We start from the raw sequence: 19,409 nt of genomic DNA, 5'->3' as shown, positions 1-19,409 counted from the left end.
ACCATTTTCCCCTCGAGGGTGGCCAGAGCTTTGTCCACTCTGAGGCATTCCTGCCACCATTCTAAGCTATTTCCCACCCCAATACCTTATAATTAGCAATGTTTTCAATTTGCCCTCCTGCACAGTGGCCATCCTTTAGCTGTGTGAGTCATGCTAGGTCAGGTAGGGCTGGCTTAATATTGCTGAATGGAAAAATAAATGCTCTTGTCTAATGACATCAAGCAGAGATCCATGCAGAGATCTTTAAAATGGTGAGAAATACAAATTTTTTTAAGTTGTGTTCCAACACCTATCGTGTGTGGAGACATCTGGTGCTCGGCTGAAGTCATTACGATAAGCATGAGGTAACAGGGCGACTGCTCTGTCGGACGGGGTCACCTGGTCATCACTGTTCAGCTCTGTGTGCAGGCTCCTTCACTGGTGTTGCGAAATAAGTTGTAGATCTGACCCCACTACATTTCTTCCAGGTCTCTGGTAACATGGCTCCCAGCAGCGGAGGTCCTCCCCCTCCTGGTGCCGCCGTTCCCTTCTATAATCCTGCAAGTTTTGCACAAGTAAGTAACGGCAGAATAGTGACCACAGCTCTGAAGGAATAGACGTGATGTAACAGCATAATAGTGACCACAGCTCTGGAGGAATAGACGTGATGTAACAGCATAATAGTAACCACAGCTCTGAAGGAATAGACGTGATGCAACAGCATAATAGTGACCACAGCTCTGAAGGAATAGACATGATGTAACAGCATAATAGTGACCACAGCTCTGAAGGAGTGGACGTGATGTAACATCATAATAGTGACCACAGCTCTGAAGGAATAGACGTGATGTAACAGCATAATAGTGACCACAGCTCTGAAGGAATAGACGTGATGTAACAGCATAATAGTGACCACAGCTCTGAAGGAGTGGATGTGATGTAACATCATAATAGTGACCACAGCTCTGAAGGAATAGACGTGATGTAACAGCATAATAGTGACCACAGCTCTGAAGGAATAGACGTGATGTAACAGCATAATAGTAACCACAGCTCTGAAGGAATAGAGGTGATGCAACAGCATAATGGTGACCACAGCTCTGAAGGAATAGACGTGATGTAACAGCATAATAGTGACCACAGCTCTGAAGGACTAGACGTGATGTAACAGCATAATAGTGACCACAGCTCTGAAGGAATAGACGTGATGTAACAGCATAATAGTGATCACAGCTCTGAAGGAATAGACGTGATGTAGCAGCATAATAGTGATCACAGCTCTGAAGGAATAGACGCGATGTAACATCATAATAGTGACCACAGCTCTGAAGGAATAGACTCGATGTAGCAGCATAATAGTGATTACAGCTCTGAAGGAATTGACGTGATGTAACAGCATAATAGTGACCACAGCTCTGAAGGAATAGACGTGATGTAACCGCATAATAGTGACCACAGCTCTGAAGGAATAGACGTGATGTAACCGCATAATAGTGACCACAGCTCTGAAGGAATAGACGTGATGTAACAGCATAATAGTGACCACAGCTCTGAAGGAATAGACGTGATGTAACAGCATAATAGTGACCACAGCTCTGGAGGAATAGACGTCATGTAACATCATAATAGTGACCACAGCTCTGAAGGAATAGACGTGATGTAACAGCATAATAGTGACCACAGCTCTGAAGGAATAGACGTGATGTAACAGCATAATAGTGACCACAGCTCTGAAGGAATAGACTCGATGTAGCAGCATAATAGTGATTACAGCTCTGAAGGAATTGACGTGATGTAGCAGCATAATAGTGATCACAGCTCTGAAGGAATAGACGTGATGTAACCGCATAATAGTGACCACAGCTCTGAAGGAATAGACGTGATGTAACAGCATAATAGTGACCACAGCTCTGGAGGAATAGACGTGATGTAACATCATAATAGTGACCACAGCTCTGAAGGAATAGACGTGATGTAACAGCATAATAGTGACCACAGCTCTGAAGGAATAGACGTGATGTAACAGCATAATAGTGACCACAGCTCTGAAGGAATAGACGTGATGTAACAGCATAATAGTGACCACAGCTCTGAAGGAATAGACGTGATGCAACAGCATAATAGTGACCACAGCTCTGAAGGAATAGACATGATGTAACAGCATAATAGTGACCACAGCTCTGAAGGAGTGGACGTGATGTAACATCATAATAGTGACCACAGCTCTGAAGGAATAGACGTGATGTAACAGCATAATAGTGACCACAGCTCTGAAGGAATAGACGTGATGTAACAGCATAATAGTGACCACAGCTCTGAAGGAGTGGACGTGATGTAACATAATAGTGACCACAGCTCTGAAGGAATAGACGTGATGTAACAGCATAATAGTGACCACAGCTCTGAAGGAATAGACGTGATGTAACAGCATAATAGTAACCACAGCTCTGAAGGAATAGAGGTGATGCAACAGCATAATGGTGACCACAGCTCTGAAGGAATAGACGTGATGTAACAGCATAATAGTGACCACAGCTCTGAAGGACTAGACGTGATGTAACAGCATAATAGTGACCACAGCTCTGAAGGAATAGACGTGATGTAACAGCATAATAGTGATCACAGCTCTGAAGGAATAGACGTGATGTAGCAGCATAATAGTGATCACAGCTCTGAAGGAATAGACGCGATGTAACAGCATAATAGTGATTACAGCTCTGAAGGAATTGACGTGATGTAACAGCATAATAGTGACCACAGCTCTGAAGGAATAGACGTGATGTAACCGCATAATAGTGACCACAGCTCTGAAGGAATAGACGTGATGTAACAGCATAATAGTGACCACAGCTCTGGAGGAATAGACGTCATGTAACAGCATAATAGTGACCACAGCTCTGAAGGAATAGACGTGATGTAGCAGCATAATAGTGATCACAGCTCTGAAGGAATAGACGCGATGTAACATCATAATAGTGACCACAGCTCTGAAGGAATAGACTCGATGTAGCAGCATAATAGTGATTACAGCTCTGAAGGAATTGACGTGATGTAACAGCATAATAGTGACCACAGCTCTGAAGGAATAGACGTGATGTAACCGCATAATAGTGACCACAGCTCTGAAGGAATAGACGTGATGTAACAGCATAATAGTGACCACAGCTCTGGAGGAATAGACGTCATGTAACAGCATAATAGTGACCACAGCTCTGAAGGAATAGACGTGATGTAACAGCATAATAGTAACCACAGCTCTGAAGGAATAGACGCGATGTAACAGCAGAATAGGGACCGCAGATTTGGGGGTAACTGGAGGATGACACAATGTAACAGCAGAATAGTGACCGCAGCTATGTAGGTGACTGGAGAATAAGGTGTGATTTATCATTGTAGATCTTTCTCTTATTGCATGTAACACATCTGACCTGATTCTTCCTCCTGTACCCACAGCCTCCTGCCCCATCGGGTGTAGCGCGGCCTGGACGACTTGGTCAGAGGAAATATCCATCTCTGAAGTAGATCCGCCATCCGTTGCGAATCCTCACAAACATTTCACAAGTTCCTGACTGCAGCTTCCAGCAACTCTGAGCAGGAGACATGAATTCATCTTCTGGGTGATATGATTGTGATCAGAGAGAACTGGTTTGCATTGAATGCCCCACCCCCTCAACACCCAGGGGCCCAGAACATTTTAGAACAAATCTATGGAGAGAATAATTGTCGCTCCTTGTGGCCTTTCCCTTCTTGTCCTCATTAACGCTGCACAGGACGAGTGCTGAGGTCCTGCATAAAATAGCACGGCCATGGTGTGGCAGCGTTCCTCCCCTTTCCCACCCAGAGAATAATAATATATTAAGACTGTGATTAATGAAAGTCAGAAGATTCCACCCCGTATTCGAACTGTAGGCGACGTCTCCCTGGAATCTGCCACTTGTATAGCCTTTTGTAACATAGGTCCTGGCAGATGGGGGGGTCAGCAGCGGCACTTCTGCTGTAGACCCTCTTCCTCCTGTAGATTACTTCCTCATTTTCCTATTTTTCTGATCTGTGATTTTTTTTTTTTTTTTTTTTAAAGTGCAATATAATTCTCTGATTAAATGAATCCTGGAAATAAATCAAGGAAATCTCTGCCGCCTGCTTGAAGCAAAGACTTAGTTCTCACCACCCCTCCCCTGTCTTCCTGTGTCTTAAAGAGACTGCGTGCTCGGCTTCTAAGGGACGCGTAGGACGTCCGCGTGACGGAGACTGAACGCTTTTAAATGTTTTTTAAATTTATTTAAATAAAAAAGTGCACAAAAGCTTTGATTTCATAACATGCTGAGCAGTCTCTGAGCTGGGGGGAATCGGTGGGAGCGCGTGGGGAGTGTACGCTCACCAGCAGAATAGTGAGCACAGCTCTGGAGTATAATACAAGGTGCTGTTTTGTGTCTCTACTGTATTTGGTTTATGGTAATATGTTGCAGTAATACCTCCTAGCTCGTTCACCCTTGCTTCTATCTCTGATGATTGTTCTGTGGACAGAAGCGGCCATATCTGGGGTTCAGCAGTACCACCCCCCCTCCCCCAGAGGGCTTAGTCTTTGCAGTGATAGATCATTATGCAGTGAAGTAGAAAGCTTCAAGATGTGAGCTGGTGTGACCAAATACTAATCCATATTTCATAGAATCGTAGAGTTGGAAGGGACCTCCTGGGCCATCTGGTCCAACCCCCTGCTCAAAGCAGGATTCGCTAAATCATCCCAGCCAGATGTCTGTCCAGCCTCTGTTTGAAGACTTCCATTGAAGGAGAACTCACCACTTCTCGTGGCAGCCTGTTCCACTCATTGATCACTCTAACTCTCAAAAAGTTTTTTCTAATAACTAATCTGTGTCTCCTCCCATTCAGTTTCATCCCATTGCTTCTAGGCTTTCCTTGTGCAAATGAGAATAAAGATGATCCTTCTACAATGTGACAGCCCTTTAGATATTTGTAGACAGCTATTAAGTCTCCTCTCAGTCTTCTCTTTTGCAAACTAAACATTCCCAAATCCTGCAACCTTTCCTCATAAGACAGGGTTTGCAGACTGGTCACCATTCTGGTCGCTCTTTTCTGAACTTGCTCCAGTTTGTTGATGTCTTTTTTAAAATGTGGTGCCCAAAACTGGACACAATATTCCAGTTGAGGTCTGACCAAAGAGGAGTAGAGGGCAATAATGACTTCACGTGATCTAGACTGTATGCTTCTGTTAATACATCCTAGAATTTAATTTGCCTTTTTTGCTGCTGCATCACACTGTTGACTCATATTCAGTCTGTGATCTATTAGTATACCCAAGTCTTTTTCACATGTGCTGTTGCGTAGCCCTATTCCTCCCATTCTGTATATGCTTTTTTCATTTTTATTGCCCAGATGTAGTACTTTGCATTTTTCCCTGTTAAAAACCATTCTGTTAGTTGCTGCCCACTGCTCCAGTTTATTTATATCTTTTTGAATCCTCTCTCTCTCTTCTCTAGTATTAGCTATCCCTCCTAGCTTTGTGTCATCAGCAAATTTAATCAGTTTACCCTCAATTCCTTCATCTAAATCGTTGATAAAGATGTTGAACAATACAGGGCCCAGGACAGAGCTCTGTGGTACCCCACTTGAGACCTCCTTCCAACTGGATGTGCAGCCATTTATGACCACTCTTTGGGTCCGATCACTAAGCCAGTTATGAATCCACCTAACAGTTGCCTTGTCCATTCCATACTTAGTCATTTTTTCAATAAGGATTGTGTGAGATACTTTGTCAAATGCTTTGCTGAAGTCAAGATATACTATATCTACAGCATTTCCTTGATCCACCCAATCAGTGATTCTGTCATAGAAGGAAATTAAGTTAGTCTGACATGACTTATTAGTTACAAACCCATGCTGACTCTGTTTAATCACTTCATTCTTATCCAGGTACTGACACGTTGTTTAATAATTTGTTCAAAGATCTTTCCTGGTATAGAAGTCAGACTCACCGGCCTATAGTTGCCTGGGTCCACCACCTTCCCCTGTTTGAAGATAGGAACAACATTTGCTCTTCTCCAGTCTTCTGGGACTTCTCCTGTTCTCCAAGAATTTTCAAAGATTATGGAGAGGGGTTCAAAAATTTCTTCTGCTATCTCCTTCAGTACTCTGGGGTGTAATTCATCTGGACCTGGAGACTTGAATTCATTTAGGTTAGCTAAGTGAATTTTGAGCATTGTCCCATCTTTCTTTCAGCTGGAGACATGCAGATTTGTCTTAAATCTGTGGTTCCCTTGCTACTTAGCTGCAGACAATGAGGATTTAGACAGAAGTAGCCCTATAAGATTGGGAGGTCTCTTGTCTGACACAACTTAAAATTGACCTCATGAGTCCCGTCTCCACTGACAACCAATATTCTGCACAGTCGATATGATCCCCAGGGAAGAGGATACTCCTGCACAGTGGCACTAGGCAGATCTAAAATGTGAACAATGGCAAAGCTAAAAATTAATGGTACCACTGCCCCACTGTCAGGAACATCCGGAGGGAGCTGTACTTGCCATGGTGGTTGAAGTTGCAGCAATAAGCAGATTCAAAAATCCAGACTACAGAGGGTTAACACCACCCTATAGTACTGTGGGTGCGTGAGGGAGTCCATTAAGGCTGTGTATGTGAAGAGGTAGGTGCCTGTGACCACCTAGCACTGGGTCAAAAAATGTCCAGACTAGCTCTGGAATTGAGCGCTGCGTCTTCCAGGGGTCTTGTGGAATCATCCTGGGGACTTCATATGATTGCTGCAGCCAATTATTTGCCGGTGATCGTCTGCAGTGGTTTAATTTCCATCTCACCTCGTAAAAATGTGGAAAATTTACCTGAAATTTGTTTCCCTGAGTCCTCAGGTAGAACACGGAAGGGTTAATGACACTTCGTCTGTCCAGACATTAATTTGCAGTTCATAATAATTTAGCCAATTATCCAATCGCACCCCTCTACAAATATACTACCAAAGCAAGGGTGAGACATATGGTGTGTAGCTGTGAATAACGCGTGGGAGGGATGTGCTGTCTGAGGACTCAAAGAAATTAAAATTTCAGGTAAATTTCCACTTCCTCATCGTCCTCAGGCAGAACATGAAAGGAACTTAGAAAGCAGCACAAAGAAAAAATGGGCAGGACTAAAGGTTACATGCCCCCATTAACACTCTTTGCCAAAGGTTGAATTCTCAAAAGCTAAGACATCGCGCCTGTAATGTTTAACAAAAGGTGAATGCCGATGATCAAGTACCTGTCCTATATATTTGATGTAGGAACATAACATTTTTCTGCACCAGAGAAAGCCATGGAACGGGTAGCTTGAGCATGAAGATTTCTGGAAGGTTCTGACCTGAAGTTAGAAAAACCCTTGGGGGGCGGGGAATAGTGTATCATCTTAAACTTTAAAGCCCATAAGCCAGTGGGATTAGGTACAGGAAACTCAGAATGGAGACCATATACTCAACAATCCGTTTAGTAGGAAAAGATTCAGTAATTTGCACCTTGGATTTAAAAGATAGAGATTATCATGCAGCCATCAAGCCTTCTCATCAGCGGTTCCTGAGGTTTGCGCTAAAACATCAAGAGGCAGTTCATAATTTTCAGTTCCAGTTCCTCCTGTTCGGCCTATCCTCAGGCCCTCAAATATTCACAAAATTAATAACAGAAGTAGTTGCCTTTCTGAGGAAGGAAGGGATAATCATTTTCCCGTACTTGGACGATCTCCTTTTAGTGGCAGACTCAGTGCAGCAACTCGACCGCCATCTCTCAAGAAATATCCTCACCTTAAGAAAGTTGGATTGGTTCCGCAATAGGAAGAAGTCCAATATAGAGCCAGGGACACAAAATACACTGCTCAAAAAAATAAAGGGAACACTTAAACAACAGAATATAACTCCAAGTAAATCAACCTTCTGTGAAATCAAACTGTTCACTTAGGAAGCAACACTGACAATCAATTTCACATGCTGTTGTGCAAATGGAATAGACAACAGATGGAAATTATTGGCAATTATCAAGACACCCTCAATAAAGGAGTGGTTCTGCAGGTGGGTACCACAGACAACATCTCAGTACCAATGCTTTCTGGCTGATGTTTTGGTCACTTTTGAATGTTGGTTGTGCTCACAATCGTGGTAGCATGGGACGGACTCTACAACTCACACAAGTGGCTCAGGTAGTGCAGCTCATCCAGGATGGCACATCAATGTGAACTGTGGCAAGAAGGTTTGCTGTGTCTGTCGGCGTAGTGTCCAGAGGCTGTGGAGGCGCTACCAGGAGACAGGCCAGTACACCAGGAGATGTGGAGGGGGCTGTAGGAGGGCAACAATCCAGCAGCAGGACCACTACCTCCGCCACCACCACAGCCCAACACTGTGCAGGACGCTTGGCATTTCACAGAACACCAGAATTGGAAAATTTGCCACTGGCGTCCTGTGCTCTTCACAGATGAAAGCAGGTTTACACTGAGCACATGTGACAGACGTGAGAGTCTGGAGACGCCGTGGAGAGTGATCTGCTGCCTGAAACATCATTCTTCAGCATGACCGGTTTGGCAGTGGGTCAGTAATGGTGTGGGGTGGCATTTCTTTCGAGGGCCGCATGGTGTTGGGCTGTGAGCACAACCCCCATCCGTGGATGTCGGGCACTCAGACCATCCTCATGGAGTCAGTTTCTAACAGTTTGTGCAGACACATGCACATTTGTGGACTGCTGGAGGTCATTTTGCAGGGCTCTGTCAGTGCTCCTCCTGTTCCTCCTTGCACAAAGGTGGAGGTAGCAGTCTTGTTACTGGGTTGTTGCCCTCCTACGGCCCTCTCCACGTCTCCTAGTGTACTGGCCTGTCTCCTGGTAGTGCCTCCAGCCTCTGGACACTACTCTGACAGACACGGCAAACCTTGCCACAGCTCGCATTGATGTACCATCCTGGATGAGCTGCACTACCTGAGCCACTTATTTGGGTTGTAGAGTCCGTCTCATGCTACCACGAGTGTGAAAGTACAACCAGCATTCAAAAGTGACCAAAACATAAGCCAGAAAGCATTGGAACTGAGATGTGGTCTGTGGTCCCCACCTGCAGAACCACTCCTTTATTGAGGGTGTCTTGATAATTGCCAATAATTTCCATCTGTTGTCTATTCCATTTGCACAACAGCATGTGAAATTGATTGTCAATCAGTGTTGCTTCTAAAGTGGACAGTTTGATTTACTTGGAGTTATATTCTGTTGTTTAAGTGTTCGCTTTATTTTTTTGAGCAGTGTAAAGCCGGAAAAAGTCAAGAACGAGATTTGCTCTTTCCAGAGGAAAAAGCTGGTGTCAATCAGACTTGCAATGAGAGTGCTGGGATTAATGACATCCTGTATTTCAGTTGTACAGTGAGGTCAAGTCCACTCAAGAATTCTTCATAGAGCGATATTGTCCACCTAGGACAGGCGGCCATCAGGGCTGGACAAGAAAATTGTTATATCTGCAGAAGTAAGGCTAGTTTCACACTAGCGTTTATGAGCGCAGCAACGGCCTGCGCACGGCTGCCGCTAAGCCCCGCCCCCTGCCGCGCCCCGCCGGTAGCTCCGCCCACCGGTGCATGACGCTGCATGCGCCCTGCGTCCCCTATCTTTATCAAAGGGGGCGCAGGCCGTGCGCAGTATGCGTTTGGCGGCGCATGCGTCCATTTGACGGTGCGCCGACCTGCGCCAAACGCAACCTGCTGCAGTTTGGTTGCGTCGCCGCACCGTCAAAAAGGCGCATGCGCCGCCAAACGCATGCTGCGCCCCCTGTGATAAAGATAGGGGACGCAGGGCGCATGCAGCGCCATGCGCCGGTGGGCGGAGCTACCGGCGGGGCGCGGCAGGGGGTGGGGCTTAGCGGCGGCCGTGCGCAGGCCGTCGCTGCGCTCATAAACGCTAGTGTGAAACTAGCCTAAAAAAGTTGTTACCATGGTGGATATCTATAAAAAAAAAAAATCTCCAGAAAGCGTTGCCTTGGATCCTCTCCCCATGCATCTGGGTCACTATCGATGGAACTCAGCAAGTTTGGGGCACCGAGGTGAAAGGTCAGTACCTGCAGTGGGCATTGGTCTCCAGAAGTCCATGCCAGGTCCTCAAACTACAGAGAACTGCGGGCATTATGGGAGATGCTCCAGAGGTGCTAGGACTGTCTCGGGGGGCCAACCTGTCAAAATCCTGTCAGACAACGTCACAGTTGTTTCCCTTGTCATCAGAGGGGCCCTAAATGTCATTTTATGCAAACTCTAGCTTTACAAATTTTCTATTGGGCGTACGGGACTGTCTTATTCCATACTGGTGGTTCAGAGAAACATAATGTTTCTCAGAATGGAATCTAAACGCAGCCGAGTTTCAACAGTTAACCCGGAGTTGGGGTATTCTTCGAGTAGATCTGTTTGTGTCCTGGAAAAACAAAGGTGACAAGCTTTTCCCTTAACCTGGAAGACAATCCTGATGTAATGGACCCCTTTTCTCAGAATTGGATCAAGGATCTGTTATATGCCTGCCAGCCTTTTCCGTTGATCTCAGGCGTCTTGAGAAAGATTCAGGAAGATCGGACTATGGTAATACTGATCAGCCCCTTCTGGATGAAACTGAACAGGTTCCCTCTCTATAGTCAGATGGCTCTGGAAGATCTGCTTTCCCTTCCAGTGAGAGACTACCATCTCTCTTAAGGTCCCCTCCTACATCACAAAATAGAGCTATTACTAACAGCTTGAATCCTGAGAGGCCGATCCTAATCTCTTGTGTTCTGTTGGATCGGGTGGTCACGGCGATGTAGGCGAGCGGTGCTAGTTATAAGAAAATCTGGAAGAAATTCTGTTCACAATACAGGAAGACCGTCATAGATATCTCCTGCCCGGATATCCCAAAGATCCTGTGTTTCTTACAACTAGGGTTCTAGAAATATGAGGCCAAGTATGTTGAGTCCAGATTTCCGCACTGGCCATCTGTTTTGACTATCTTTTGGTGAACCATCCTTGGTCTAAAGCAATTAAGGAGATTGAGACTCACAAATAGGAAATCGGCACTCCCGTGGGATTTAAACCTAGTACTAAATGGTCTATGTAAGTCTCCTTATGAACCCCAGAAGGACATTGGTATCAAAATGCTTTCCCTGAAGACCAGCTTCTTGGTAGCCATCACTTTGGCAAAAAGAGTAGTGGAAACTGAGGCCCTGTCAGAGATCCTTATCTACGCATACTGGAAGATTGTATCATACTTGGACTAGACCCAATGCTTCTTCTGAAAGTGGTGTCCAGTGCCAACTTGAATCAGGAGATTATCTATTTACTGGATGTAATACAGACAGTTCTACAGTATGTGGAGGCTACCAAAGGTTGCAGGTGGGATTCGAACCTTTTCATCCAATTTGTGGTGAAAACTATAGCCAAAAAGACTTCAAAGGTGACATTCAACGAGTGCGATGCCACCATCTTTAATTGGGTCCACTGCACCCTGATTGTGCATTTGTTTTGAGGCCTTGGTAGGTAAGCATCTCTGCCTTTTTCTGGAAGAAAAAGGTACATGATCTTGTCTACAAAACTGGCAACTCCAACCTCCAATGGCTCCACCTCAGGTAAATGAACCTGCTCTGGGGAAGTCTAACGGGCACCCTGTTGTTCACTACATCTCTCATGGATTCTGCAGTCCGTCTGTGTGGCCTGGGTCATGGCATCTGCCAAAGAACTAGAGGAGTTATGAAGAACCAGAGTGTCCTCAAGAGTCTTGGAAAGACTTGCAAAACTGGCATCTGACAGCTCCATCATTTCATAGAACTTAATTGGACCACTGGCAACTCAAAACAGTGGTCCTTAGCAGCATATTCCCCCTGTGCCAGGTTCATGATCTTTGCATCAGCGACCTTGATCTTTCCGGGTTTGTCATAGATCAAACCTAAGGCGTCAACAAAAGACTGTTCTGGGGCTTGTGGGGACAAAGAAACTACCCAGTACTGAGGACTTGGGTTGTGAGCTTATCTGCTTTGGCCAAAATAGTAACTAATACCCCATATCTATTTATCTTTTTGCACTTTTTATCATTTTTGCAGGATGCAGCTAGAGCCCTTCATTCCGGCTTGGTTTTTCTGTGTGATGCATGTATACAGTGGTGAGCGGCCCGCCTTCTATTACTATGGGCGTCATTAATAGGCCGCTCAGACACTATGCATCACACTTATCAGTGTGACTTATGTCTTATACAAGCCTTATTAGTGTGCATTTTTTCCACTAGGCAGCCAGATCTTGATGGGTTACTGGCTGTCTTCATCAGTGGAATGCACCTGTGCTGCCCCAGCCTTTATCACTGGGGCTTTGCTGCATCCTGCCAGTGCATCAGTCAGGGTTTGGTGAGTTACCTTACAAATGATGTGTTTTCCAGTACTGAGGACCCCTTCACAGTAAGGACATGAGGATTCCCATTCGCTGGAATGCATTTTCTGAAGACCGAGGTCACAGGGTAAAAAATAATCTACAGCACTCTCTGAACACTAACTGTTTTTTCTCTCCCAAAATGTTATCAAGGAGGGCCATTACAGGTGCAGGGGAGAAGCTACCGATGTCACTGTCACCAGTGGCGGGCTATAGGAAGTTTTCATCAAACTACTTATATGGCACTGCAACTGTCGACGATTCAAAACTCTGGCTTTCCTTAGCCAGATCATAATTTATCTGCATCAGATTTGCCACCTGATCACAGAGCATGTGAACTAGATCCATAATGGTTAAGAAGACAAGAGTATTGGCCAGTCAGAATGTGACGCTGAGTCACTTCTCACGTACAAGCCAGGAGGGTAGATCTTAAACAGAGGAACGAGACAAAGGCATAGTCGGATCACAGTCCAGTATCAGAATTCCAAAATCAGTGTGTCAAAGCAAAAGGGGTTAAAAAAAAAAAAAAAAAAAAATTAGTAGTGAAAAGGCAAATCCAGCAACGAAAATCAGAATATCAGAGTAAGGCCGGGATCACGCATGCGAGGAATACGGCTGAGTCTCCCATGTTAATACCTGGCACTTCCGCCGACACTCAGGAGCGGCGTGTGCGGCTCCGCTCCTGAGTGCCAGCAACAGTGCTGGGTATTAACATGCGAGACTCGGCCATGTTCCTCGCATGTGTGATCCCGGCCTAAAGAGCAGCACACCACTGAGCTGAAAGCTACGACTGACAATAGCAACAAGAGCGACAGCTGGAGGATTTCAAGCAGGCCCGACCTAGTTGGGCTGCAAGGAAATCCTATACACAAAACTGACTGCCCAGCACGTCTCTGAATGCTATAGGATGGCCGAGCTGTCACTTACAATGCTGACAGTCCGGCACACCCCTGCAATCCATAGAATGCCTGAGCTGTTACTCACTGTGGCCCTAGGACACAGAGAGTGGCAGGATCGTGACAATTGGTGTTCCCAAAAATATTATTTCTGATAGAGGGATTCTTTTTCTGAATAGCTTTGGTGTAGTTTTTGCTACAGACTTGGGTATCATGCTGTCTTTTTCCTCAAATTGAGGCTAATGGTCAAACAGAAGGGTTGAAGCAGGAGGTAGAGCAGTATGAGATGTTTTTGTGGCGCTAATCACCACTCAGACAAGCCGGGAGGTTGGGTAGTCAAGAGGTCCAAGGCCAATAGCCAGGAGGATACGTCATAGACAGAGGGGTGAGATAAAGGCAGGTAGCAATTCCAAGATGGTAGCTGATCGTGACAAAAGGGCTAAGCAAACGCAAGTTCAAAGACAAATCCAAGGTCGAAAAAGAAATAGCAGAATTCAAGACTAGTAGCACAGAGCGCGCACACATACCTCTTGAGCAAAGCTGCAGCTGGCTAGATAGCCAGGTAATTACTCCGACCATGAGATACATGGATGAAGCCCTGGCACACCGTGGCCCTAATTGGACAGCTAAACTGTCACTCAAGACACTGAAAGCTCAGTACGCGCCAGCATCTGATTAGACGGCTGAGCTGTCAATCACCATACTGACAGCTCAGCATGCCACTGTCCTAGATTGGACGACAGAACTGTCATTCACTGCATCCAGACATACTGACAGGAGGAATCGTGACAGTTTTGTTTCATCAGGAAGACTGGGTGAAGTTTCAGCCCCTTGTCGCGTTTGCTCTAAATAACTGTTCCTCTACAGCTACCGGGACCTCTCCTGCTTTTTTTGCTATGGTGGTTTTCATCCAGTGTTTGGGAACTTTTCAGGGTTACAGTTCTCCGTGCCAGAGGAGGAGAGATTTTCTTCCTGATTAATTATGGTCTGGAGGCAGGTCGAAATGGGTCTTTGGGTTCCTAGTAAGCTGTCTTTGGGGTGAGGAATTTTGTATGATTGTCCTAAAAAAAATAAATAAAATCTGCGCTTAAGGGTCAAGTCTAGGAAGTTTGCACCTAAATTTGTAGATAATTATAAAATTATGAATTTTTAATTTTGTGACTGTTAAATTAGAACTTTCTATTGCCTTGAGAATCAATTCTTTCCATTCTTCCCTGAATTTAAAGGGCTCATGGTCCTTAAGATATAATTGAGGTGGATTTGGAAGGGGGGGAATCAGGCGTACAAGGTACAGCAAGTTCTTGATTCCAGGTGGGTCAGTTGTCGTCTGCAGTATCTCATTAAGTGGAAAAGATATGGTCCTGAAGATAACTTTTGGGTTAATTCGGAGGATGGTCATGTGGATCGCCTGGTGAGAGAGTTCCATCAGCAACATCAAAGGCTTCTGAGGGTCTGGTGGCTTCTTGTAGAAGAGGGGGATTCTGTCGTAGCTGATTGGGGATTTGATCCGTTGACCTGTTGTTGCATGGTCGGTTCCTCTGTTTGCTGAGCTATTGCCTTTTCTTCCCTGTCCAAATGCTGATTGTTTCTATCATCTTTGTTTTCCTTTCCTGGTTTTATGCTCTCCAGGTATTTCTCATTTTCCAGTTTTCGTTTGTCATATCGCATTCTGGGTTTCATATGGTCATACTTCATTGCACTTCCTTGTTGGCTATACCTTTTGATGGATGTGTGCTCAGGAGTTCCAACTCTTCAGCTAAGGAGTTTATCTTGCTTGGTAAAATCCAGTTGTATTCTTGCAGTTAGTCTGTTTGCTTTCCCTCCCAGCACATTTTCCTTTTACCACTGTTAGTTTTCTGGGACATTTCTCTTGTTCCTTTTATTTTTGGTCTCCCTTAGCTTTCCCTCTCTACTCTGTACGAATGTTTGTTTCTCACCTGGGTTTTCGCATCTTGATACTTTCCTTTCCTCAGTTGACAATGTGTTGCGGCTTCACCTCTGGTTCCTCAGGAGGTATGAGAAACTCCTCGCCAGCCTATTAGGAAGTTAGGTCCGAGGTGTTTTTTTTAGTTGTGTGGCTAAGGTCTTTCCTGGCTTGGGAACTAGAAAAAAAAAAAAATAGATGAGTATACCCCTTATGCGCCTGCTAGACAGCCTGACTACATGTGGGGATTTCCTAACAAACAGGCAATCCCATGTTTTCAGGCTGGCTAGCAGCCGTAAATTATGCAGCTACGGTGACAGAAACGAAATCTCTGAGTATGCCAAAATACTCGATCACCCAAGCATGCTCGGGAAATCTCATGTAACGAGTATACTCGCTCATCACTAGAACTAACCATTCCTTTAGAGTCCAGTGTTCCCCAACTCTGGTCCTCAAGAGCCTCTAATAATAATAATAATAATAATAATAATAATCTTTATATAGCGCCAACATATTCCGCAGCGCTTTACAGTTGAACAGTTTCAAACACAACAGTCATAAGTAACAACGTTAACAATACAATAATTAAAGCGAAATAAGACGACCCTGCTCGTGGAGCTTACAATCTACAATGAGGTGGGGGGGATACAAAGCACAGGTTTGTATTTACAATGATGTATTTACAATGACGGTCCAGCCATCTTCAGGGGGTGGGGGTTAGATGGAGATAGTGAATGGGCTACACACACACACAAACATGACTTTGATTACTGAATGTGATAGGCCGCTCTGAACAAATGTGTTTTGAGCGAGCGCCTAAAACTATGCAAATTGTGGATGGTCCTAATATTTTGTGGTAGAGCATTCCAGAGGATTGGCTCAGCACGGGAGAAGTCTTGGAGTCGGGAGTGGGAGGTACCGATTAGGGCAGAGGTTAGTCGAAAGTCATTTGCAGAGCGCTGTGGTCGGTTAGGCCGATAGACAGAAATGAGGGAGGAGATGTAAGGGGGTGCCGCACTGTGGAGAGCTTTGTGGGTGAGAACAAGTACTTTGAATTGTACCCTGTAATGAATTGGCAGCCAGTGTAACGACTGGCGAAGAGCGGACGCGTCTGAGAAACGATTAGCCAGATGGACAACCCTGGCTGCTGCATTAAGGATAGACTGGAGAGGGGAGAGTCGAGTGAGAGGGAGGCCAATTAATAGAGCATTACAGTAGTCTAGGCGGGAGTGGATCAGGGCGACAGTGAGAGTTTTTGTTGTTTCCATGGTGAGAAAAGGGCGGATTCTAGAGATGTTCTTTAGGTGTAAGCGGCATGAGCGGGCAAGAGATTGTATATGGGAGGTGAAGGAGAGATCGGAGTCGAACATAACACCCAGACAGCGCACCTGCTGTCGGGGTGTTATGTGGGTGGCACCCACAGAGAGGGAAATGTCAGATTTAGGGAGGTTAGTAGATGGTGGGAGCAGAAGAAGTTCAGTTTTGGAGAGGTTGAGTTTCAGATAGAGAGCAGACATGATGTTGGAGACTGCAGACAGACAGTCAGTGGCGTTCTGTAGTACAGCGGAGGTAAGGTCAGGGGATGATGTGTACAGTTGTGTGTCATCAGCATAAAGATGGTACTGAAAGCCAAATCTGCTGATGGTCTGTCCAATTGGGGCTGTATAGAGAGAGAAGAGAAGGGGGCCAAGGACTGAGCCCTGAGGTACCCCAACAGTGAGAGGAAGAGGAGATGAAGTGGAGCCAGAAAACAGAACACTGAAGGAGCGGTCGGAAAGATAGGAGGAGAACCAGGAAAGAGCAGTGTCCTTAATGCCTAGTGACTGGAGCCTAGAGAGTAGGAGAGGATGGTCAACAGTGTCGAAAGCTGCAGAAAGGTCGAGAAGAATGAGCAGAGAATGGTCACCATTACGTTTTGCTGTCAGAAGGTCATTGGTCACTTTGATGAGTGCAGTTTCTGTCGAATGTAGGGGGCGGAAACCGGACTGTGAAGGGTCTAGGAGGGAGTGAGTGGAGAGGTAACGGGTAAGGCGTGAGTATATCAGGCGCTCCAAGAGTTTAGAGATGAAGGGGAGATTGGAGACTGGTCTGTAGTTGTTTGTGCAGGATGGGTCAAGGGGGGGTTTCTTTAGTAATGGAGTAATGATAGAGTGTTTGAAAAAGGAGGGGAAAATGCCAGAGGAGAGGGAGAGATTAAAGATTGTAGTTAGGTGAGTTGTGACGACTGGGGAGAGAGACTGGAGGAGATGTGAGGGAATGGGGTCGGTTGTGCATGTAGTTGGACGAGAAGAGGAGAGGAGCCTGGAGACTTCTTCTTCTGTGATGGGAGCAAATGTGGAGAGTGAGCCAGGGGAAATGCAGGGAGGGATGGGAGTCACTGAACTTGGTGATTGGGAGCGGATTTCCTGACGGATATTGTCTATTTTCTCTATAAAGTGGTAGGCCAGGTCATCAGCGCAAATGTCTGTGATAGGGGCTTGTGCTTTTGGCCTGAGGAGGGAGTGAAAGGTGTCAAAAAGTTTCTTGGGGTTGTTGGATAGTGAGGAGATCAGGGTGGTGAAGTAGGTCTGTTTGGCGAGGTGAAGGGCAGAGTTATATGTCCTTAACATAAATTTGAAGTGTATGAAGTCTTCTGGTGTGTGTGTTTTCCTCCATAAGCGTTCAGCACAGCTAGAGCATCGCTGGAGAAATCGGGTTTGCGATGTGAGCCAGGGCTGTTTCACTCTGTGTTTGGAGGTTCTGAGGGTGAGGGGAGCTACTTGGTCAAGGGTGCTTCTAAGAGTGTCATTGAAGTGATGTACAGCCAGATCAGGACAGGACAAAGAAGAGATTGGGGACAATGATGAGTGTAGGGAGTCTGAAAGTGTATGAGGGTTAATGGCTTGTAGATTTCTGACTGAATGGTAGGTAGGAGGGTGCTGGGGTGAGCGAGGATTTGTGAGTGTAAAGGAGAGAATGTTGTGGTCAGAGAGGGGAAGCGGTGAGTTATCTAGGTAGGAGATTGAGCAGAGCCGGGCGAAAACCAGGTCCAGGGTGTTACCGTCTTTGTGTGTTTCAGAGGTTGAGAGAAGCCTAGAGAAGTGGTTAGTGATAGAAGCTGGGATGCAGATGTGGAAGTGGGGCTGTTAATGGGGATGTTGAAGTCTCCCAGGATAAGGGTTGGTAGTTCTGAGGACATGAAGTGCGGCAGCCAGGCAGAGAAATGGTCCAGGAAGTGGGTGGGTGAGCCTGGGGGCCGGTATATGACGGCTACTCTGAGGGAGAGGGGACGAGAGAGCCTGATGGTGTGGACTTCAAAATAAGGGAATGAGAGTGATGGAACTGAGGGGATGACCTGGAAAGTGCATTGTGGGGACAGGAGTATGCCGACTCCACCACCAGGTCTATTTGTCGGTCTCGGGGAATGGGAGAATTGTAAGCCGCCATGGGAAATGGCAGCAGGAGAGAGTGTCAGAATCCTGAATCCAGGTTTCCGTGAGGGCCAACAAATTCAGAGAGTTTTTCAGAAAGTAATTGTGTAGGAAAGGAAGCTTGTTGCATACAGACCGTGGATTCCAAAGGGCACAATTGAAAGAAGGAGATGAAGGAGTGCAAGTGATATTAGTAAGATTATTAAGGTTTCGATGTGAGGTAGGGTAGGGGTTGAGGCTGGGGAATGGTGGACCGGGGTTGGGGGAGATGTCCCCTGAAATCAGTAGGAGCAGGAAGATAAAGAGCAAGTAGTTTTTGGAATTGTATGAAGATTTTATGTGCAGTGTGTTTGGGCAAGATGGGCTGAGGCTTTTTAAGAAGGTGAGAAGTGCATGGGAGCTGTACATGGGAGAAGCAAAGAGAGAGGAGCTGATGTATATGAGTCGTGATGGAGGGGGGATTGGTCGGTGAAAGTGGATTGCAAGAGAACATAGGAGGATAGGAATAAAGCACATGGTTAAAAGGGACAGCAGAGTGAGGGTTACCTGACTCCTGTCCTGACTAACTGCCATGTAATAACTGCTGTATCCCGACGCTTATCTTCGTGACGCTTTGCTTCTGTGATGCGTGCACCCCTATGGATGGTTCTAAATTTATAGTCCAGACTGCAGGGTCTGAAGAGATGGATTGTGGGAACTGGTTGAGGATAATTTGGCAGCTGGGGTCAGCACACCAGGGGTTTTTTTTTGGGATGATCAAAGACATTCAGCCTGGCAACATCTATTTTAACACCTCCACCAGATAAGATCTACAC

General features: G+C 45.7%; 1 protein-coding gene across 5 annotated transcripts in view; it reads left to right on the top strand.

The window, feature by feature from the left end:
- The window catches only part of SEC16A (SEC16 homolog A, endoplasmic reticulum export factor), a 94,852-nt gene extending 90,557 nt beyond the window's left edge, over positions 1 to 4,295 (top strand). For all 5 annotated transcript variants that reach the window (XM_073559345.1, XM_073559337.1, XM_073559327.1 and 2 more), the window contains 2 exons: positions 468 to 554; positions 3,433 to 4,295. In XM_073559345.1, the coding sequence (XP_073415446.1) occupies positions 468 to 554; positions 3,433 to 3,501 (156 nt within the window). In that variant the 3' untranslated portion in view covers positions 3,502 to 4,295. The remainder of the gene's footprint in view (positions 1 to 467; positions 555 to 3,432) is intronic.
- Positions 4,296 to 19,409: the final 15,114 nt, after the last annotated feature.

Source organism: Dendrobates tinctorius, unplaced genomic scaffold, assembly GCF_039654945.1.
Source record: "Dendrobates tinctorius isolate UK_male_01 unplaced genomic scaffold, ASM3965494v1 ptg000013l, whole genome shotgun sequence".
In the NCBI taxonomy this organism is placed as follows: Eukaryota; Metazoa; Chordata; class Amphibia; order Anura; family Dendrobatidae; genus Dendrobates; species Dendrobates tinctorius.
The sequence above is the reverse complement of the archived record's forward strand: the minus strand, read 5'-3'. Positions and strand labels throughout refer to the sequence as shown.